The sequence below is a fragment of the Platalea leucorodia genome (genome assembly GCF_965183815.1).
Source record: "Platalea leucorodia genome assembly, chromosome: 8".
Classification (NCBI taxonomy): domain Eukaryota; kingdom Metazoa; phylum Chordata; class Aves; order Pelecaniformes; family Threskiornithidae; genus Platalea; species Platalea leucorodia.
The window spans coordinates 36,429,946-36,444,865 of record NC_138830.1 but is presented as its reverse complement, the minus strand read 5'-3'; the positions used below and the strand labels follow the sequence as shown (position 1 = coordinate 36,444,865).

The 14,920-nt window shown below is 48.1% G+C and overlaps 2 protein-coding genes across 6 annotated transcripts in view; one reads left to right on the top strand and one right to left on the bottom strand.

Annotated features, from left to right (window-relative positions):
* Window positions 1–13,449, bottom strand: part of AMFR (autocrine motility factor receptor) — a 35,905-nt gene extending 22,456 nt beyond the window's left edge. Inside the window, exons 1-4 of one of the 5 annotated variants that reach the window (XM_082320246.1) lie at window positions 13,063–13,449; window positions 11,451–11,543; window positions 9,360–9,524; window positions 7,401–7,553 (exon numbers count right to left, since the gene is read on the bottom strand). In XM_082320246.1, coding sequence (XP_082176372.1) covers window positions 7,401–7,553; window positions 9,360–9,524; window positions 11,451–11,543; window positions 13,063–13,302 — 651 coding nt within the window. In that variant the 5' untranslated portion in view covers window positions 13,303–13,449. Of the gene's footprint in view, window positions 1–7,400; window positions 7,554–9,359; window positions 9,525–11,450; window positions 11,544–12,199; window positions 12,340–12,446; window positions 12,835–12,882; window positions 12,903–13,062 lie in introns of those variants that run through there. The other 4 variants (XM_082320245.1, XM_082320249.1, XM_082320248.1 and 1 more) reach the window with 4 other exon arrangements.
* The window catches only part of LOC309594305 (metallothionein-2), a 216,043-nt gene that overhangs the window by 143,002 nt on the left and 58,121 nt on the right, over window positions 1–14,920 (top strand). The window lies entirely within an intron of this gene.

Sequence of the window (14,920 nt, the reverse complement as noted above, 5' to 3'; positions counted from 1 at the left end):
AGTAGCGCTTACACTAAATCAAGGACTTTTCAGCTTCTCATGCTCTGCTGACTGAGAAGGCTGGAGATGCACAAGAAGCTGGGAGGAAGCACAGCCAGGAGAGCTGACCCAGACTGGCCAAAGGGATATTACACACCATGTAACATCATGCTCAGCATATAAACTAGGGGAAAGCTGGCTGCTGCTCGGGAACTGGCTGGGCATTGGTCGGTGGGTGGTGAGCAGCATTGTGCATCACTTATTTTGTGTATTATTATTATTATTATTATTATTGTTATTGTTGTTGTTATTATTTCCCTTCCTTTTCTGTCCTATTAAACTGTCTTTATCTCAACCCTCGAATCTTACTTCCCCCTCCCGATTCTCTCCCCATCCCACTGCAGGGGGGAGGCAGTGAGCAAGTGGCTGTGCGGTGTTTAGCTGCCTGCCAGGTTAAACCACGACAGTCCTTTTGGCGCCCAAGGTGGGGCTCGACAGGTTGAGATAACGACAAATCTGACCAGAGCACATTAGAACAAATTTGTTATAAACAGTCATTATATTAGTTTGATAGTTGCTGGTCACAATGTTGATTAATTTGCTCTCAAAGTTGTGCCTGTTCTCAGGGTTGTGTTACGGAACACCTTACTTGCAATATGTGTTCCCTGCTGTGCTGTTTATCATCTGTGGGAGCTGGGTCAAGGTTATCATTTTGCTGTACTTTGTAACACTGGCTTATGATATGATAAAATGGCTGGTTGTGAGACAAATCTCGTATTTGTACTCAGCACTACCATCATCTTCATACTTCAGAAGCCATCTCTCGGAAACTATTCATAATTACATTATTTACCTTTTCTCCTCAGAGAGCCAATTTACGGGGGAGATACCTTCCTTCACCTTCCCCTTCTCCTCCACGCTAGTTACAGTAGCTCTTGAGAATTTTTAATATCCTTGGGATGTTCAAACCAGCATGTTCCTGTTGCTCCTGCTCCCCTGAATGTGTTTCAGGTCTTGTTTAAAGTTAAACAACTATTTAAGAATACCAACCAGAGATCTACCCTGAGGCTGGGTAGTTATGAGTGGCAGGGTGTGTGGGATAGCATGGGCAAGTGCCTAGGACAGTGGGCACCTCCAGTGTTTTGGAACTTCACCCCTGAACAAGTACAGAACCCTGAAAAACTAGTAAAGTATTTGGAAAAGATACAGAATCATAGAACCATTTAGGTTGGAAAAGACCTTTAAGATCATTGAGTCCAACCGTTAATCTAGCACTGCCAAGTCCACCACTAAACCATGTCCCTAAGCACTACATCTACATGTCTTTTAAATATCTCCAGGGATGGAGATTCAATCACTTCCCTGGGCAGCCTGTTCCAGTGCCTGACTACCCTTTCAGGGAAGAAGTTTTTCCTAATATCCAGCCTAAATCTGCCCTGGTGCAACTTGAGGCCATTTTCTCTCGTCCTATTGCTTGTTACTTGGGAGAAGAGACCAACCCCCACCTCGCTACAGCCTCCTTTCAGGTAGTTGTAGAGAGCAATAAGGTCTCCCCTCAGCCTCCTCTTCTCCAGGCTAAACAACCCCAGCTCCCTCAGCTGCTCCTCATAAGACTGGGGCTCTAGACCCTTCGCCAGCCTCGCTCCAGCACCTCAATGTCCTTCTTGAAGTGAGGGGCCCAAAACTGAACACAGTACTCGAGGTGCCGCCTCAGCAGTGCCGAGTACAGGGGCACTATCACCTCCCTGGTCCTGCTGGCCACACTATTCCTGATAGAAGCCAGGATGCCATTGGCCTTCTTGGCCACCTGGGCACACTGCTGGCTCATACTCAGCTGCCTGTCAACCAACACCTCCAGGTCCTTTTCCACTGGGCAGCTCTCCAGCCACTCTTCCCCAAGCCTGTAGCATTGCATGGGGTTGTTGTGACCCAAGTGCAGGACCTGGCACTGAGCCTTGTTGAACCTCGTACAGTTGGCCCCGGCCCATTGATCCAGCCTGTCCAGATCCCTCTGCAGAGCCTTTCTACCCCCCAGCAGATCGACACTCCCACCCAACTTGGTGTCATCTGCAAACTTACTGAGGGTGCACTCAATCCCCTCATCCAGATTGCTGATAAAGGTATTAAACAGAACTGGCCCCAGTACTGAGCCCTGGGGAACACCACTTGTGACCGGCCACCAACTGGATTTAACTCCATTCACCACAACTCTTTGGGCCTGGCCATCCAGCCAGTTTTTTACCCAGCGAAGAGTATACTCGTCCAAGCCATGAGCAGCCAGTTTCTCCAGGAGAATGTTGTGGGAAACGGTGTCAAAGGCTTTACTGAAGTCCAGGCAGACAACATCCACGGCCTTTCCCTCATCCACTAAGCGGGTCACCTTGTCATAGAAGGAGATCAGGTTAGTCAAACAGGACCTGCCTTTCATAAACCCATGCTGCCTGGGCCTGATCCCCTGGTTGTCCCATATGTGCCACATGACGGCACTCGGGATGATCTGCTCCATAATCTTCCCTGGCACCGAGGTCAGGCTGACAGGCCTGTAGTTTCCCGGATCCTCCTTCCGACCCTTCTTGTAGATGGGCGTCACATTTGCTAACCTCCAGTCAACTGAGACCTCCCCAGTTAGCCAGCACCTCTGCCAGCTCCCTCAGTACCCTTGGGTGGATCCCATCCAGCCCCATAGACTTGTGCATGTCTAAGTGGTGTAGCAGGTCGCTAACCATTTCCCCTTGGATTACGGGGGCTTCATTCTGCTCCCTGTCCCTGTGCTCCAGCTCAGGGGGCTGGGTACCCCGAGAACAACTGCTCTGACTATTAAAGACTGAGGCAAAGAAGGCGCTAAGTACCTCAGCCTTTTCCTTGTCCTCTGTCACTATGTTTCCCTCCACATCCAGTAAAGGATGAATATTCTCCTTAGCTCTCCTTCTGTTGCTAATGCATTTGTAGAAACATTTTTTGTTGTCTTCTATGGCAGTAGCCAGTTTAAGTTCCAGCTGGGCTTTGGCCCTTCTAATCCTCCCCCTGCATAACCTCACGACATCCTTGCAGTCCTCCTGAGTTGCCTGCCCCTTCTTCCAAAGGTCATAAACTCTCCTTCTATTCCTGAGTTCCAGCCAAAGCTCTCTGTTCAGCCAGGCCGGTCTTCTCCCCCACCGGCTCGTCTTTTGGCACTTGGGAACAGCCTGCTCCTGTGCCTTTAAGATTTCCTTCTTGAAGAATGTCCAGCCTTCCTGGACTCCTTTGCCCTTCAGGACTGCTCCCAAGGGACTCTGCCAACCAGGCCCCTCAAACAGGCCAAAGTCTGCGCTCCAGAAGTCCAAGGTAGCAGTTCTGCTGACCCCCCTCCTCCTCCAAGAATTGAAAACTATCATTTTGTGATCGCTATGCCCAAGACGGCCTCCAACCATCACATCGCCCACCAGGCCTTCTCTGCTCACAAACAAGAGGTCCAGCGGGTGCCTTCCCTAGCTGGCTCCCTCGCCAGCTGTGTCAGGCAGTTCTCTTCCACACACTCCAGGAACCTCCTGCACTGTTTCCTCTCTGCTGTACTGTGTTCCCAGCAGGCATCTGGTAAGTTGAAGTCCCCCATGAGAACAAGGGCTAGCGACTGTGAGACTTCTCCCAGCTGCTTATAGAATACTTCGTCTGCCTCTTCATCCTGCTTGGGTGCTCTGTAACAGACTCCCACCGTGGTATCTGCCTTGTTGGCCTTCCCCCTGATTCTTACCCATATGCTGTCACCCTGGCAATTCCAGAGAGACACAAATCACTGCAACGTGCTGGGGCAGGCCCACACCTACCGAGCTCTGTTCAACACTGTTCAGTACCGTCAAGGGGAATAGAAGGTCTCTGGATCTGATGACCAAACGACAGGCACTGCAGTGACTCCAACCCCCGCGACAGGCACTGCAGCTGAACCCAAGAACCAACCCGTGCCAGTATCAGTCATCCCTATACACAAGAAGAAATCTTGGAAGCAGAAGTCAGCTCATTTAGTAAGGGAAGATAGAAAAACAAGGCCATCACAAGAAGAGGAGGACAAAGAGGCAGAACCCGTAAACGAGATGGTAACCACCTGATCCCTATCCCTGAGTGAGCTGCGAGACGTGAAAAGATTTCGGCCATGATCCAGGCAAGCACATTGTCACCTGGCTGCTCCAATGCTGGGATAACAGGGCCAGTAGCCTGGAATTAGAGGGTAGGGAAGCCAAGCATCTGGGATCCCTTTCTAGGGAAGGGAGCATTGACAAAGCGATTGGAAAAGGGGCAGAAGACCTCAGCCTCTGGAGGCAACTCCTGTCAGGTGTGAAGGAAAGGTATCCCTCCAAGGAAGATGTTATATGTCACCCAGGCAAGCAGACCACCATGGAGAGAGGTATCCAGTACCTGAGGGAATTAGCCGTGCTGGAGGTGATTTATAGTGACCTGGACAACAAGCAGTTATCCAAAGATCCAGACGAAGTCCAGCGCACACAACCCACATGGTGGAAGTTTGTACAGAAGTCTGTACCATCATGGTATGCCAACTCATTGGCAATACTGACCTGGAAAGATGGAGAGGAACCAACGGTGGATGAACTGGCTGGCCAACTCCAGCAATACGAAAAAAATGTTTCTTCCTCCCTCCTCTCAGCTGTAGAGAAACTGTCCTGGGAGTTCCAGCAACTCAAAGAGGATATGCCCTACTCCCCACCTGTACGGACCAGTATCTCAGCTATTAGGAGTAAGCATCCCTCTGCTCAAGAGAGGATACAGAAAGTACACACCACGAGGCACCCTATGGTTTTACCTGCGTGACCATGGAGAGGACATGAGGAAGTGGGATGGAAAATCTGCCTCGACCCTAGAGACACTGGTACGTGAGTTGCAAGGCAAAACAATCCCAAATGGGGGTTCTTCCAGGAAAACTGCTGCTCCAGTTTCTAGTGGGCAGCTCCCCAGCCAGAGTAGATGAGCTGATCTCACTTCTGATCTTAACAAAGGGACTCCTGACTCATATTTACAAGAAGTGAGTAACAAATACTATGACCAGGACTAGAGGGGCCTTGCCTCCAGCCAGGTGGAGGAAAGGGACAACCAGGTTTACTGGACTGTGTGGATTCGATGGCCTGGCACATCAGCCCCACAGGATTATAAAGTTCTAGTGGACACCGGTGCACAGTGTACCCTAATGCCATCGAGCTATAAAGGGGCAGAACCCATCTGTATTTCTGGAGTGACAGGAGGATCCCAACAGCTGACTGTATTGGAGGCTGAAGTGAGTCTAACTGGGAATAACTGGCAAAAGCACCCCATTGTGCCTGGTCCAGAGGCCCCGTGCATCCTTGCATAGACTACCTCAGGAGAGGGTATTTCAAGTGACTCGGAAGAACGATTTCAAGTGGGGCTCTGAGCAATGACAAGCCTTTGAACAAATTAAACAGGAGACAGTTCATGCACTATCCTGGGCCTTGAAAAGCAAGTCCTATGGCAACATGGCACCCCAGAAAGAACCGAGTCAGACAACAGGACTCATCTCTGAAACAATCTCAGAGACACCTGGGCCAAAGAGCATGGCATTGAGTGGGTATATCACATCCCCTATCATGCACCAGCCCCTGGGAAAATCAAACAATACAATGGACTGTTAAAGACTACACTGAGAGCAATGGGTGGTGGGACATTCAAACATTGGGATACACATTTAGCAAAAGCCACCTGGTGAGTCAACACTAGAGGATCTGCCAACTGAGCTGGCCCTGCCCAGTCAAAACTTTTATGTACTGTGGAGGGGGATAAAGTCCCTGTAATGCACCTAAAAAATATGCTGGGGAAGACAGTCTGGGTTATTCCTGCCTCGGGCAAAGGCAAACCCATCTGTGGGATTGCTTTTGCTCAAGGACCGGGGTGTTCTTGGTGGGTAATGCGGCAGGATGGGGAAGTCCAATGTGTACCTCAAGGGGATTTGATTTTGGGTGAGAATAGCCAATAAATTAAATTGTATGATGTTAACTGCTATATAACATTGTATATCATCGCTTCTATGGTGGCTATATGCCATATCAATGGTATTACAGTAAGAATCACCTAGATTAACGAAGAATGAATTTTGATGAAAACCAAGCAAAGTGCAGTGATAATGGAAGCAGAACTGGCTTCAGCATGCAACAATCCACCGCCACGCACCCACCACAACAGCTCCCCACAAACCTCCTCTGCTGTCCACCAGCAGCACAGCAGGCTGCGTGGATCCGTGGCTTGGCTGAGGACCGTACACGTATGCTGGCTGAGCCACTCCTTTGTTAATAAGCAGAAAGAACAGCTCCCACTGAAATGAATAGCTGAGCCCCATCCTGCAACCCAAAACACGTACACCACCACATGGTGCAGCACTAACGAGGAAACACTTTGGCACTGTAACACTCCCTGATAAACCTACCCCACACTGGTACGAGGCTGATACATCCTTCTGCCAAGCCAAGATAAGAGACACAACACCACCGACACCCCACCTATTAGAGACACTGACAGATCTTCAATACCCTTCCACTGTGTAATTACAAATCTGGCCTTGCATATTCTCGTATTTAGGGAAAAGTAAACTGACATATTAAATAACTGAACAGTGCTGTGACCAGCATCATATTCTCCTACTATCAGCTGACTGTTTTCTTTCCTCAAGACTGACTCCAAGTATGAATTCAAGATAGGAGAAGAAAAATAAACCATACATGCTACTTGTTATCTGAACTAAGGATGTGCTAACATGACTTACTTGCAATTTTACTGGTTACCTCCCCTTTGTTTAAGATTATCACTTCCTCAGGCAGAGCGCAACAACCCGCTATAACATCAAAAACATACTGATGTTCACTCCACAGACATACTGATGTTTACTCCACACGGCAATGGGTTCAGGAGTGCACAAACATGAGTTGCTCCTCTCAGCTGAGATGCATCTCTTTGCACAAACATAAGCAAAACCCATGAGTATGCCTTAAGGAAAGGATGTTAGTCTCATTCCGTTTTGGGAGGAATGAAATAGAAAATACAACCTCAAAGAAACAGGCTGAGGTGCACATTACACTTTTATATACACTCTCTCCCTCTCTCTAGCAGCCATTTCAACTAACCCTTTTTGCAACGCTCATCAAGCACAACCATTATTTTTTCAGAGACTGCCATTTGATTTCAGCATCATCTCACGGATTTATCCTCTCATTCTCCTCTTCAGACAAAGATGTTTTTGCAGGCTTAAACGCTAAAGAGAGAAAGCATGCAGATCTGGCAACTACTCTAAAACAGGGGAGGGATTGTTTGTGTCTTCGGAGTTTCTTCCTTGTGGGAAACTAAAAGAAAACCCACCGTGTGCCAAGATACCCCCAAGTGAGGGGTGAAAAGCAAAGCAGAAACCAGGACATGTATGAAGGAAGTCTCACCTCTGCTGCCATGAAAGCCAACGTGTGCATGCCGTGAGTGTAGCCAATAATACCACAGATGACTGCTAATCCACAGCAGGACAGGAGCATGGCTATGAGCAGGGTCAGGACTCTGATGTGGCTGCTCATGGGTGTGGTAGGAGAAAAGGAAAGCTGCAACACAAATACGTAAATACATAACAGGTTTAAAGGAGTACTTCATCCACCCTGCCTTCTATAGTCACCTCATCAAACAAGTCCTCATTCAGGAAAATCTTTTGCTTTCTAGGATAAAACCAATTACACGACTTCAACCACGCAACATGGTAATAAATGACGCAGAATAAAGCTAAAACCACACACCATCCCAAAGTCTCGTTCATCTCGCTGTCATTTACATTCACCAGGCTTTTAAAGCCAGCAGGGATCATTACAATTATTTGATCTAACGTTTAGATCACCTGTGCCAGAAAACCACAGACACTTTCTCATATGGTAGTTTCTGCATCAAATCCATGGCATCTCCCTAGGATGAACATGCGTTTTAGAAAGACACCCAACCTTAATATACAGTCTTTGAGCAATGAGGATAATTGTTCTGCCCATTTTTAACCTTACAGCTGATCTGAATTTGTCCAGCTTTATCTTCCAGTCTCTAGTTCTTCCAATGTCTCTTTCTTCCAGAAGAAAATGACATCTCCCCAAAAAATTTAACTTGCAGCTAGAGACTGCTGGACAGAGTCTACTGAAAACAGTTGTCTTATTCAATAGCATATATAGTATATTAATTCTCTAAACTACCTTAACAGTAGGGTACACCTAGGCTGCCTAAATCAAAGACAACCCAAGAGGCAAAGTATTTAGGTGGTCCATCCCCTTATTTTCAGGGCACAAATGGGAAGAACAGGACAAGGAAAGAAGGAGCGGCCCAAAGCTTTACTCTGGTCTGACTGATGAAGTTGACTCCCATGTTTTGTTTTTATATTCGTTCTTTCTTCCTTGTTTATATCTGGTTCAGTTCCACATCCCCCTGAGTTTGCAATGCAGATCACACAAGTACCATTTGTCCAAGTAAAGAATTACGATACATGCTTTGAATGCAGAAGGAATATAATAAGGATTTCTTCCCACATGAGCTTTGTTCTTTTACAGCTTTCTGAACCACACTAAAAATACCAGATGACTGCCTTGTTCACTTCTGTCTCAGTTTTCCTAACCCCAACCAATCTAGTTTCAAGCTTAGTGCTTAGCTACTTGAGAATTAACAAGCCTTACTGGATATTAATAAAAAAAAATATTGCAAAGCACAGAGCTACCAAAAGGAAATTCATGGACTCAGTTTAGTTCAAACTTTTATTCCAGGACAGAGGAGCTGAGGAAAATGCATGTCCATTATAGATGTTTAAAGGGCAGGATTTACTGTCCAAATGCCAGTTCCTTCTTCCTTGCCTAGCCTTCAATTTCTGCATCTCTACTGAATTTACTCCTGGTATTAACAGAAACTGGGATATAGCTTGTGGAGAAAGTTGTACTGTATATTGCAAAGACATTGGCAGTCGACATTTGGTAGATGTAAACGAGCTTGAAACCTGAGCACAAAATCGGCAGAAACAGGCTTTACGGACGAATATCAAAGGACACCCATCTAAGGGACATTCTGTTGTCAACATTTCTTCACTAAGGAGAGCTATGAAGACATCTCACGGGGTTATGTAGGAATAATTACAGGGCACATATAAGGAGCAATTTATCAAAGAAAATAAGTATCTTCAGCTCCATTTGTCTGATGGGAAAACCAAAGGAGTAAGACTGACATTGCACTTTAAAGCAAGTATTTGAAGCTCCTGGGAGGTGCACGTGTTCAGCATCATAGGGTGAGGAAAAGGTCTAAAAGATCTGTTTGTAAACTATCATGAGCCAGTGCCCGAACCAGAAACAGAATTTGCATGTCCCACAAGGCAGGCCTTAATCAAAACTTACATATTCAAAGCGGTCCTTGCAGAGCTGAACCATAAGATGAAGAAACACAAGTCCAGAGAACCAGAGGCACCACATCACCACTTCTTCCACTGTCTGAACATTCAGCACACCAAAGATGAAGATGAACTTGTAGAAAATGAAATTCCAGAATTTATCCTTGAGATGCTGTAAAGGAAGACATTTGGTTACTGTAGCGAAAGCACTGACAATCCACATGCAGGGGAGAGAAGGAGGGGAAAAAGAGAAAGAAAGAAAGAAAGATGGAAGTAGAAATGTGACAATATGTTAGCAAAAGCCTGCTCCATACACATCTTGAATAGTATTTGTTACCCTACTGAATCAAAAACATGTTAGAAATATTAGCGGTCCTTAGTGTCTATCTAGTCTTTTGTACCACTGCAGCATAACTGTGCAACGCAGCGCACAATGTAGTTTCCTGCTGTACTTCTAAAAAAGCGCTTAGCGCAAACCAAGTTTGGTCTCGGTTTGATTCTCCATGCCCATGCAGGACAGCTACGTGTACTCTTTGCTAGAACTGCCATGGTTAGTTAGACAAGACGCCCAAACAGCCTAGCACCTTGCTTCCAAAAACCTGTCAAAAAGTAGAGATGATTAAGAAAAGATGACAAAGTCTGCCCTTAAAAAGCACAATGCCTACAGTGGAGAATGAGATGGATGAGCAATGAAAAAAAATTATTCCCACACACATGCAGTATGAAAGAAACAATATGATGGTCTCAAGTAGCAGATAGCAAGCCAGCTTGTTGGGGATAAAAAAAAAATATGAAATAAAATGTTTTGTTAAAGAACACGATGAAATCACCAGGAGTTTAGTTAAGACAGGCCCAGAATTCCTTCATAATGCTAACATTTTTGGCTCACCAATATTAATAACCAGCTTTCCTTTACATGAGAACTGAAGCATACTCCCACTCTCCAAACGCACATGGATCCACGCTATTACTGCTTTTCACTTCAGTTTTTAAGAGGGTAGAGAACATCCTGGAAATTATCACTGGTTAAAATTCCACATCCTTATAGCCAACACGGACTGGAAAGAAAATCTGGCCCAATGCAGTTTGAGAGTGCCTTGTTTTTAATACACTTCACCCAGAGGCTCTGCGGGGTGTGAATCACAAATACAATAGGCTTTGAGAGATCCATGGCTATTAATGAAACTGTACGTGCCTCAGTTCTGCATGTCACAAATCCTCATCTTTCCTAAAGAACTGCATTTACACACTTTTTTAAAAAATATAAAAACACACTTCAAACCACTGCTACTGCATTTACACAGAGCAACTTAAGCATTTGCCTTTCTTTTTTAAAAAAAAAAATATACAGATACTATTCAAACCACTGCTGCTGCTTTTATCTTCTGCAGGATCCTGTTTTTAAAAAGCCTGGGCTTTAACAGCTCTCTTGCTGAGCTTTTAAAAACATTCTCACCTAGCCCAAGAGCAGGACTAAACAGCTTGAGTTTTCAGCCCTGCTTACCTCCTTTCTTTGGGCATATGCCTGCCTGGTTCCCTCTTAAACCTGAGGGCAGGTAAACCATCCACGCAGTGTCTGAGGATGGAAAGCGCTTCTCCAGCAGTCAAGGCACAAAACAAGGTACAAGAGGGAACTCAGACTGCCAGCGCTGATAACTAACAACAAAAGGCAATGGAGAAATGCTGCCAAATGCCAACTTAATAAAGAAAAACACTTTATAAATATTCTGAAATGAGGGTGCACTTGTAAGAAATCTGACAAAGTTCATTAAGGAAGCAGGATTTTCAAGTTGACCGTAGGCTTATAAAATACAATAGTATCAATGAAAAAGGAAAGTTCCCTTCAGAAATAAACTGGAAGCTTGTGACTGTAGGTATCCTAGCTAACCGTGAAGGGCTTCCTGGGCAGACTGTCTTCTATACAGTTTTATCGGACAGCATTTTCAAAGGCGAGAAGTGTAATGGTAAGACTTAAGTTGTTCTAAAATTTACTCTTCTTGTGTACTTTCAAGCTATTCCATATGGAAAACCACACCAGTCATACAGCAAGAAATTATGAACCACCACAGATATCCAGGGCAACAAATGGCTGTCTTACCTGCCTCTCACTGACACGAAGAGGGCCGAACACCATACACTGGATTAGCTTAGCAACCAACATCAGAAAACAGCAGGCAGTGTTCACTAGTACCTGGAAGGAAATAAAGCAGTCAGCGACAAATACTTTTGCTCTATTTAGAAAGAGAGAGAGAGAAAGGCAAAGAACGAGTCTAACAAAACCTACCATTGTTCACAGAATGGTTTTAGCTGCCTTTTTTTTTTTGGTGAAATTTAAGCCTGGCCTCTTCCAAGACACGTACAGTAGCTGATAAGTCACTTAACTTTTTTCTAGAAATACTAACATGGCCGGTTTGATACACTAGTATATCCAACAAACCAACCTACCTCTTCAGGATAAACTGTTTTATATAGATTAGCAAATCTTAGCACCAAGGAACACGGGGACAAAACTTACAGACCACCGAGATGCCTGTTTTGTTTAACATACGGCAGATGAGAAAACTCGAGTTTGAATCTGTTGTTACAGGAACAAGGTTCAGACATTGTCTCGAAACATACAGAATAACACCCCCCCCCCCCCTTCTGTAACAATACTGCATAAATTCTTCTTGGGAAACTGCTTTAAAGCAAAGCAGCAAGGAGCAGAATACATGGGCCTGGGAAAACTGCTTCTCACATTTGACAAAGACACTTGTAATTAACTTTTGACCTACGCAGAACACTAAAAAGGCGGGGGGGGGGGGGGGTGATGAAGCAGCCTCACCCTGTCATTTCTAAAGGACATACCGTAAACTTTTCCAGGGCTCTTAATTTAAGGTCCTGAGACCAAGTTTCAACAGGCTCCATGGGCTCGGTATATTCAAAAAGCAGTGCCTCAGTCAAGCACGCACGTTGTAAAGCAGATGTCCAATTAATACCACCTCTGACTGACAGACACATGAAAGTTCAACAGCAACAGCTCAGCTAGGTTTTTGATATCCCCTTCTGGAGCCTTTATTTCAGCTACAGAAATTCCTGAGTCAAGTTCACATACCATTGCCAGGTTTGGGTTTCAGGAGCTACAGAAAAGTCTTTTCATTTTTTTCTTAAATGGTGAGAACGCTTCCTCTTGCCTGCGTGACTTTAAACGTTACTTTAAAAGAAAGAAGGCGGCAAAGCTGGGGCTGGAGCACCTGGCGGTCTCTTACAGGCGCCCGCCGGGCACCGCCGCGAAGCGCTCCCAAACGCTTCCCCGCACCCCCCGTGGCGAGCGGGGGACGCGCCGGGGCAAGCACAAGCCCCAGGCCGGACCTTCAGGGCCCTCGGCTGTACCGCAGCCCCAGCACCCCGGCCGGGGAAGGAAGGGAGGCGGCTGGGGCAGCCCACCCGCCCGCCGAGCCGCCGTTCCCCGCCCAGCCCGCCGGGAGCCCCCTCTTCATTCCGGGAGCAGCTTTCAAACGACAATAACGAGACTCCCCTCCCGAGCCCACCTTCTCCCCGCCAGCCGCGGGGAGGTGCCGGCAGAGGCCGCGCCGGCCGCCGCCGGCTCCCTCCCGGTCGCAGGCCGCGGGGCCCGCCGCGCCGCGCCGCTCCGCCGGGCTCAGCCGCCACCCGCCCGGCCGGGCCCGCAGGCCCCGCCGCCCGCCCCGGCCCGGCCGCCCAGGGCTCACCCAGACGCAGAGGCTGTCGGAGAGCAGGTAGTAGGCGACGTCCAGGGCCCGCGGCCCGCCGCGGCGCGGGGGCTCGGCCGGCTCCGTGCCCGCCGCCCCGCCGTCCGGCTGGGCGCCGCCGGGGGCCTGGCTGAGGGCGCGGTAGGCGCTGAGGCCGGTGCCCAGCAGGGCCAGGGCGCTGAGCGCCGTGTAGGTGCGGAGGCTGGGCCAGGGGAAGCGCTCCAGGAACAGCAGCGGCATCGCGGAGCCCTCGCCGCCGCCTCGGCCCCGGCCCCGGCCCGCCGCGCTCCCCCGGCTCCTGCGGCCTAGCGCCCGCCCCGCCGCCGCTCCTCCCCGGGGCCGGGCCGGGCCGCCCCCGCTGGAGGCCGGGGGAGGGAACGGGCCCAAACCCCCCGCCCCGGCTCCGAGGCCCGCGATCGCCCGCCCCGCCACGGGCCGCTCCCCAGCCCGCTGAGTCACGGCCGGGGCGGCGCTGCGGGAAGCGGCGGGCCCCGCCGCCCTGCGGCGCCGGGGGAGAGGCTCCGCACCCCGGCAGCCTGCCCGCTCCGGGGCAGCCTCCGCCCAGCCGAAGCTTGGGGGGTTGCGGGAAAGCAGAGGGGCTCTCCTTCGGTAGCCCGAGACCTACAGGCACGGAGTCACGGCAGAAAGCAGAGCGCCGGTACCGCGCTCGCAGCGCTCTCTCACCGGTGGCTTGGAACAAAAATTAGCCTGACTCTCAGCCCAGCATGCGGCGAGGAAGATGAGGGATGCTGTTAAATGCCAGGCCCTGACAGCAGTGCTCTGCTGCTTGTTCCTCTTGTAGCGTCCGACTCCCAAACCTCCTCCTTCCCTCACTTCCCCGCGCAGGAACGGCTCTGCTCCACACGCCCCTGCTAGCTTTGTTCTCCCCCCAGCAGTTGCCTAAGAAACCACACATTTTGCTAACCGTATGTCCAGGCCACGGGACCAAAGCAACAGCCCTACCATTACATTTTCCAGTATTTTTTCCAGTATCAATCCCATACCGCACAGCTCCAACGGGACTGAAGCATCAAGCTGTGGCAATTGTTCTGCACATAGCTCACCAGCACGATTGGCAACAGAGCCGAGCACCTTGGCAAGTGTCAGTTCTCTTGGCAGCCCACGCTCTCCAACACCACCTTCATAAATGAGGATGAGTGCATATTCTGGTCAGAGGCAGAATTTGGAAATGAGTCTTTTAAAGAGTTAAGCAAAACTATGGAAAGCTAAAGGCATTAGGAAGGGACACATCCACCGGAACTGATGTTTAGCCAAGCATCTAAAAAAAAACCCAACCTATAAAGGTTGATATTTACTACCTGCAAGAGATTGAAATGTCGAGGTCAGGAAGCAGAAGTAAGAGTATTCCTTGCAAGATGACACAGCACACTGATCTACTGCAACAGCTCGGCATAACACGGAACCACGTGCACATGGCATTAGCAAAGCATTTAAACATGACCCAAATTCAGTCCCGTAGCTATAGAAAGTATACAAAATGAATTTTACTTCCATATTTTAACTGGATCTCAGGCCAGTCCAACAGAATTTGTTGGGTTGTTAATTTTCTTAATGGACACAGAGGGAGAAAATACATCTCCTCCAAGCCCTGTACAAACAGTAATGCTTCCAGATTAGTTCTGAGAAGCTTTGAACAAAGGCTACGCTTGCCTTTAAGTACGCATACTCCCTCAAAACAGCAATTTTGTTCTCTAAGTTAGGACTCAAGGTTATATTGCACCTACTTATACTGTTTAATTTCTCCCTCAGACTAATTCCCTGCTCAGGGATGCAGATCAGAGCATCCTCTTGTTTCCAAGATCTTCTTTATTCCTGAAGGAAAGTAATAAAGTTTAAA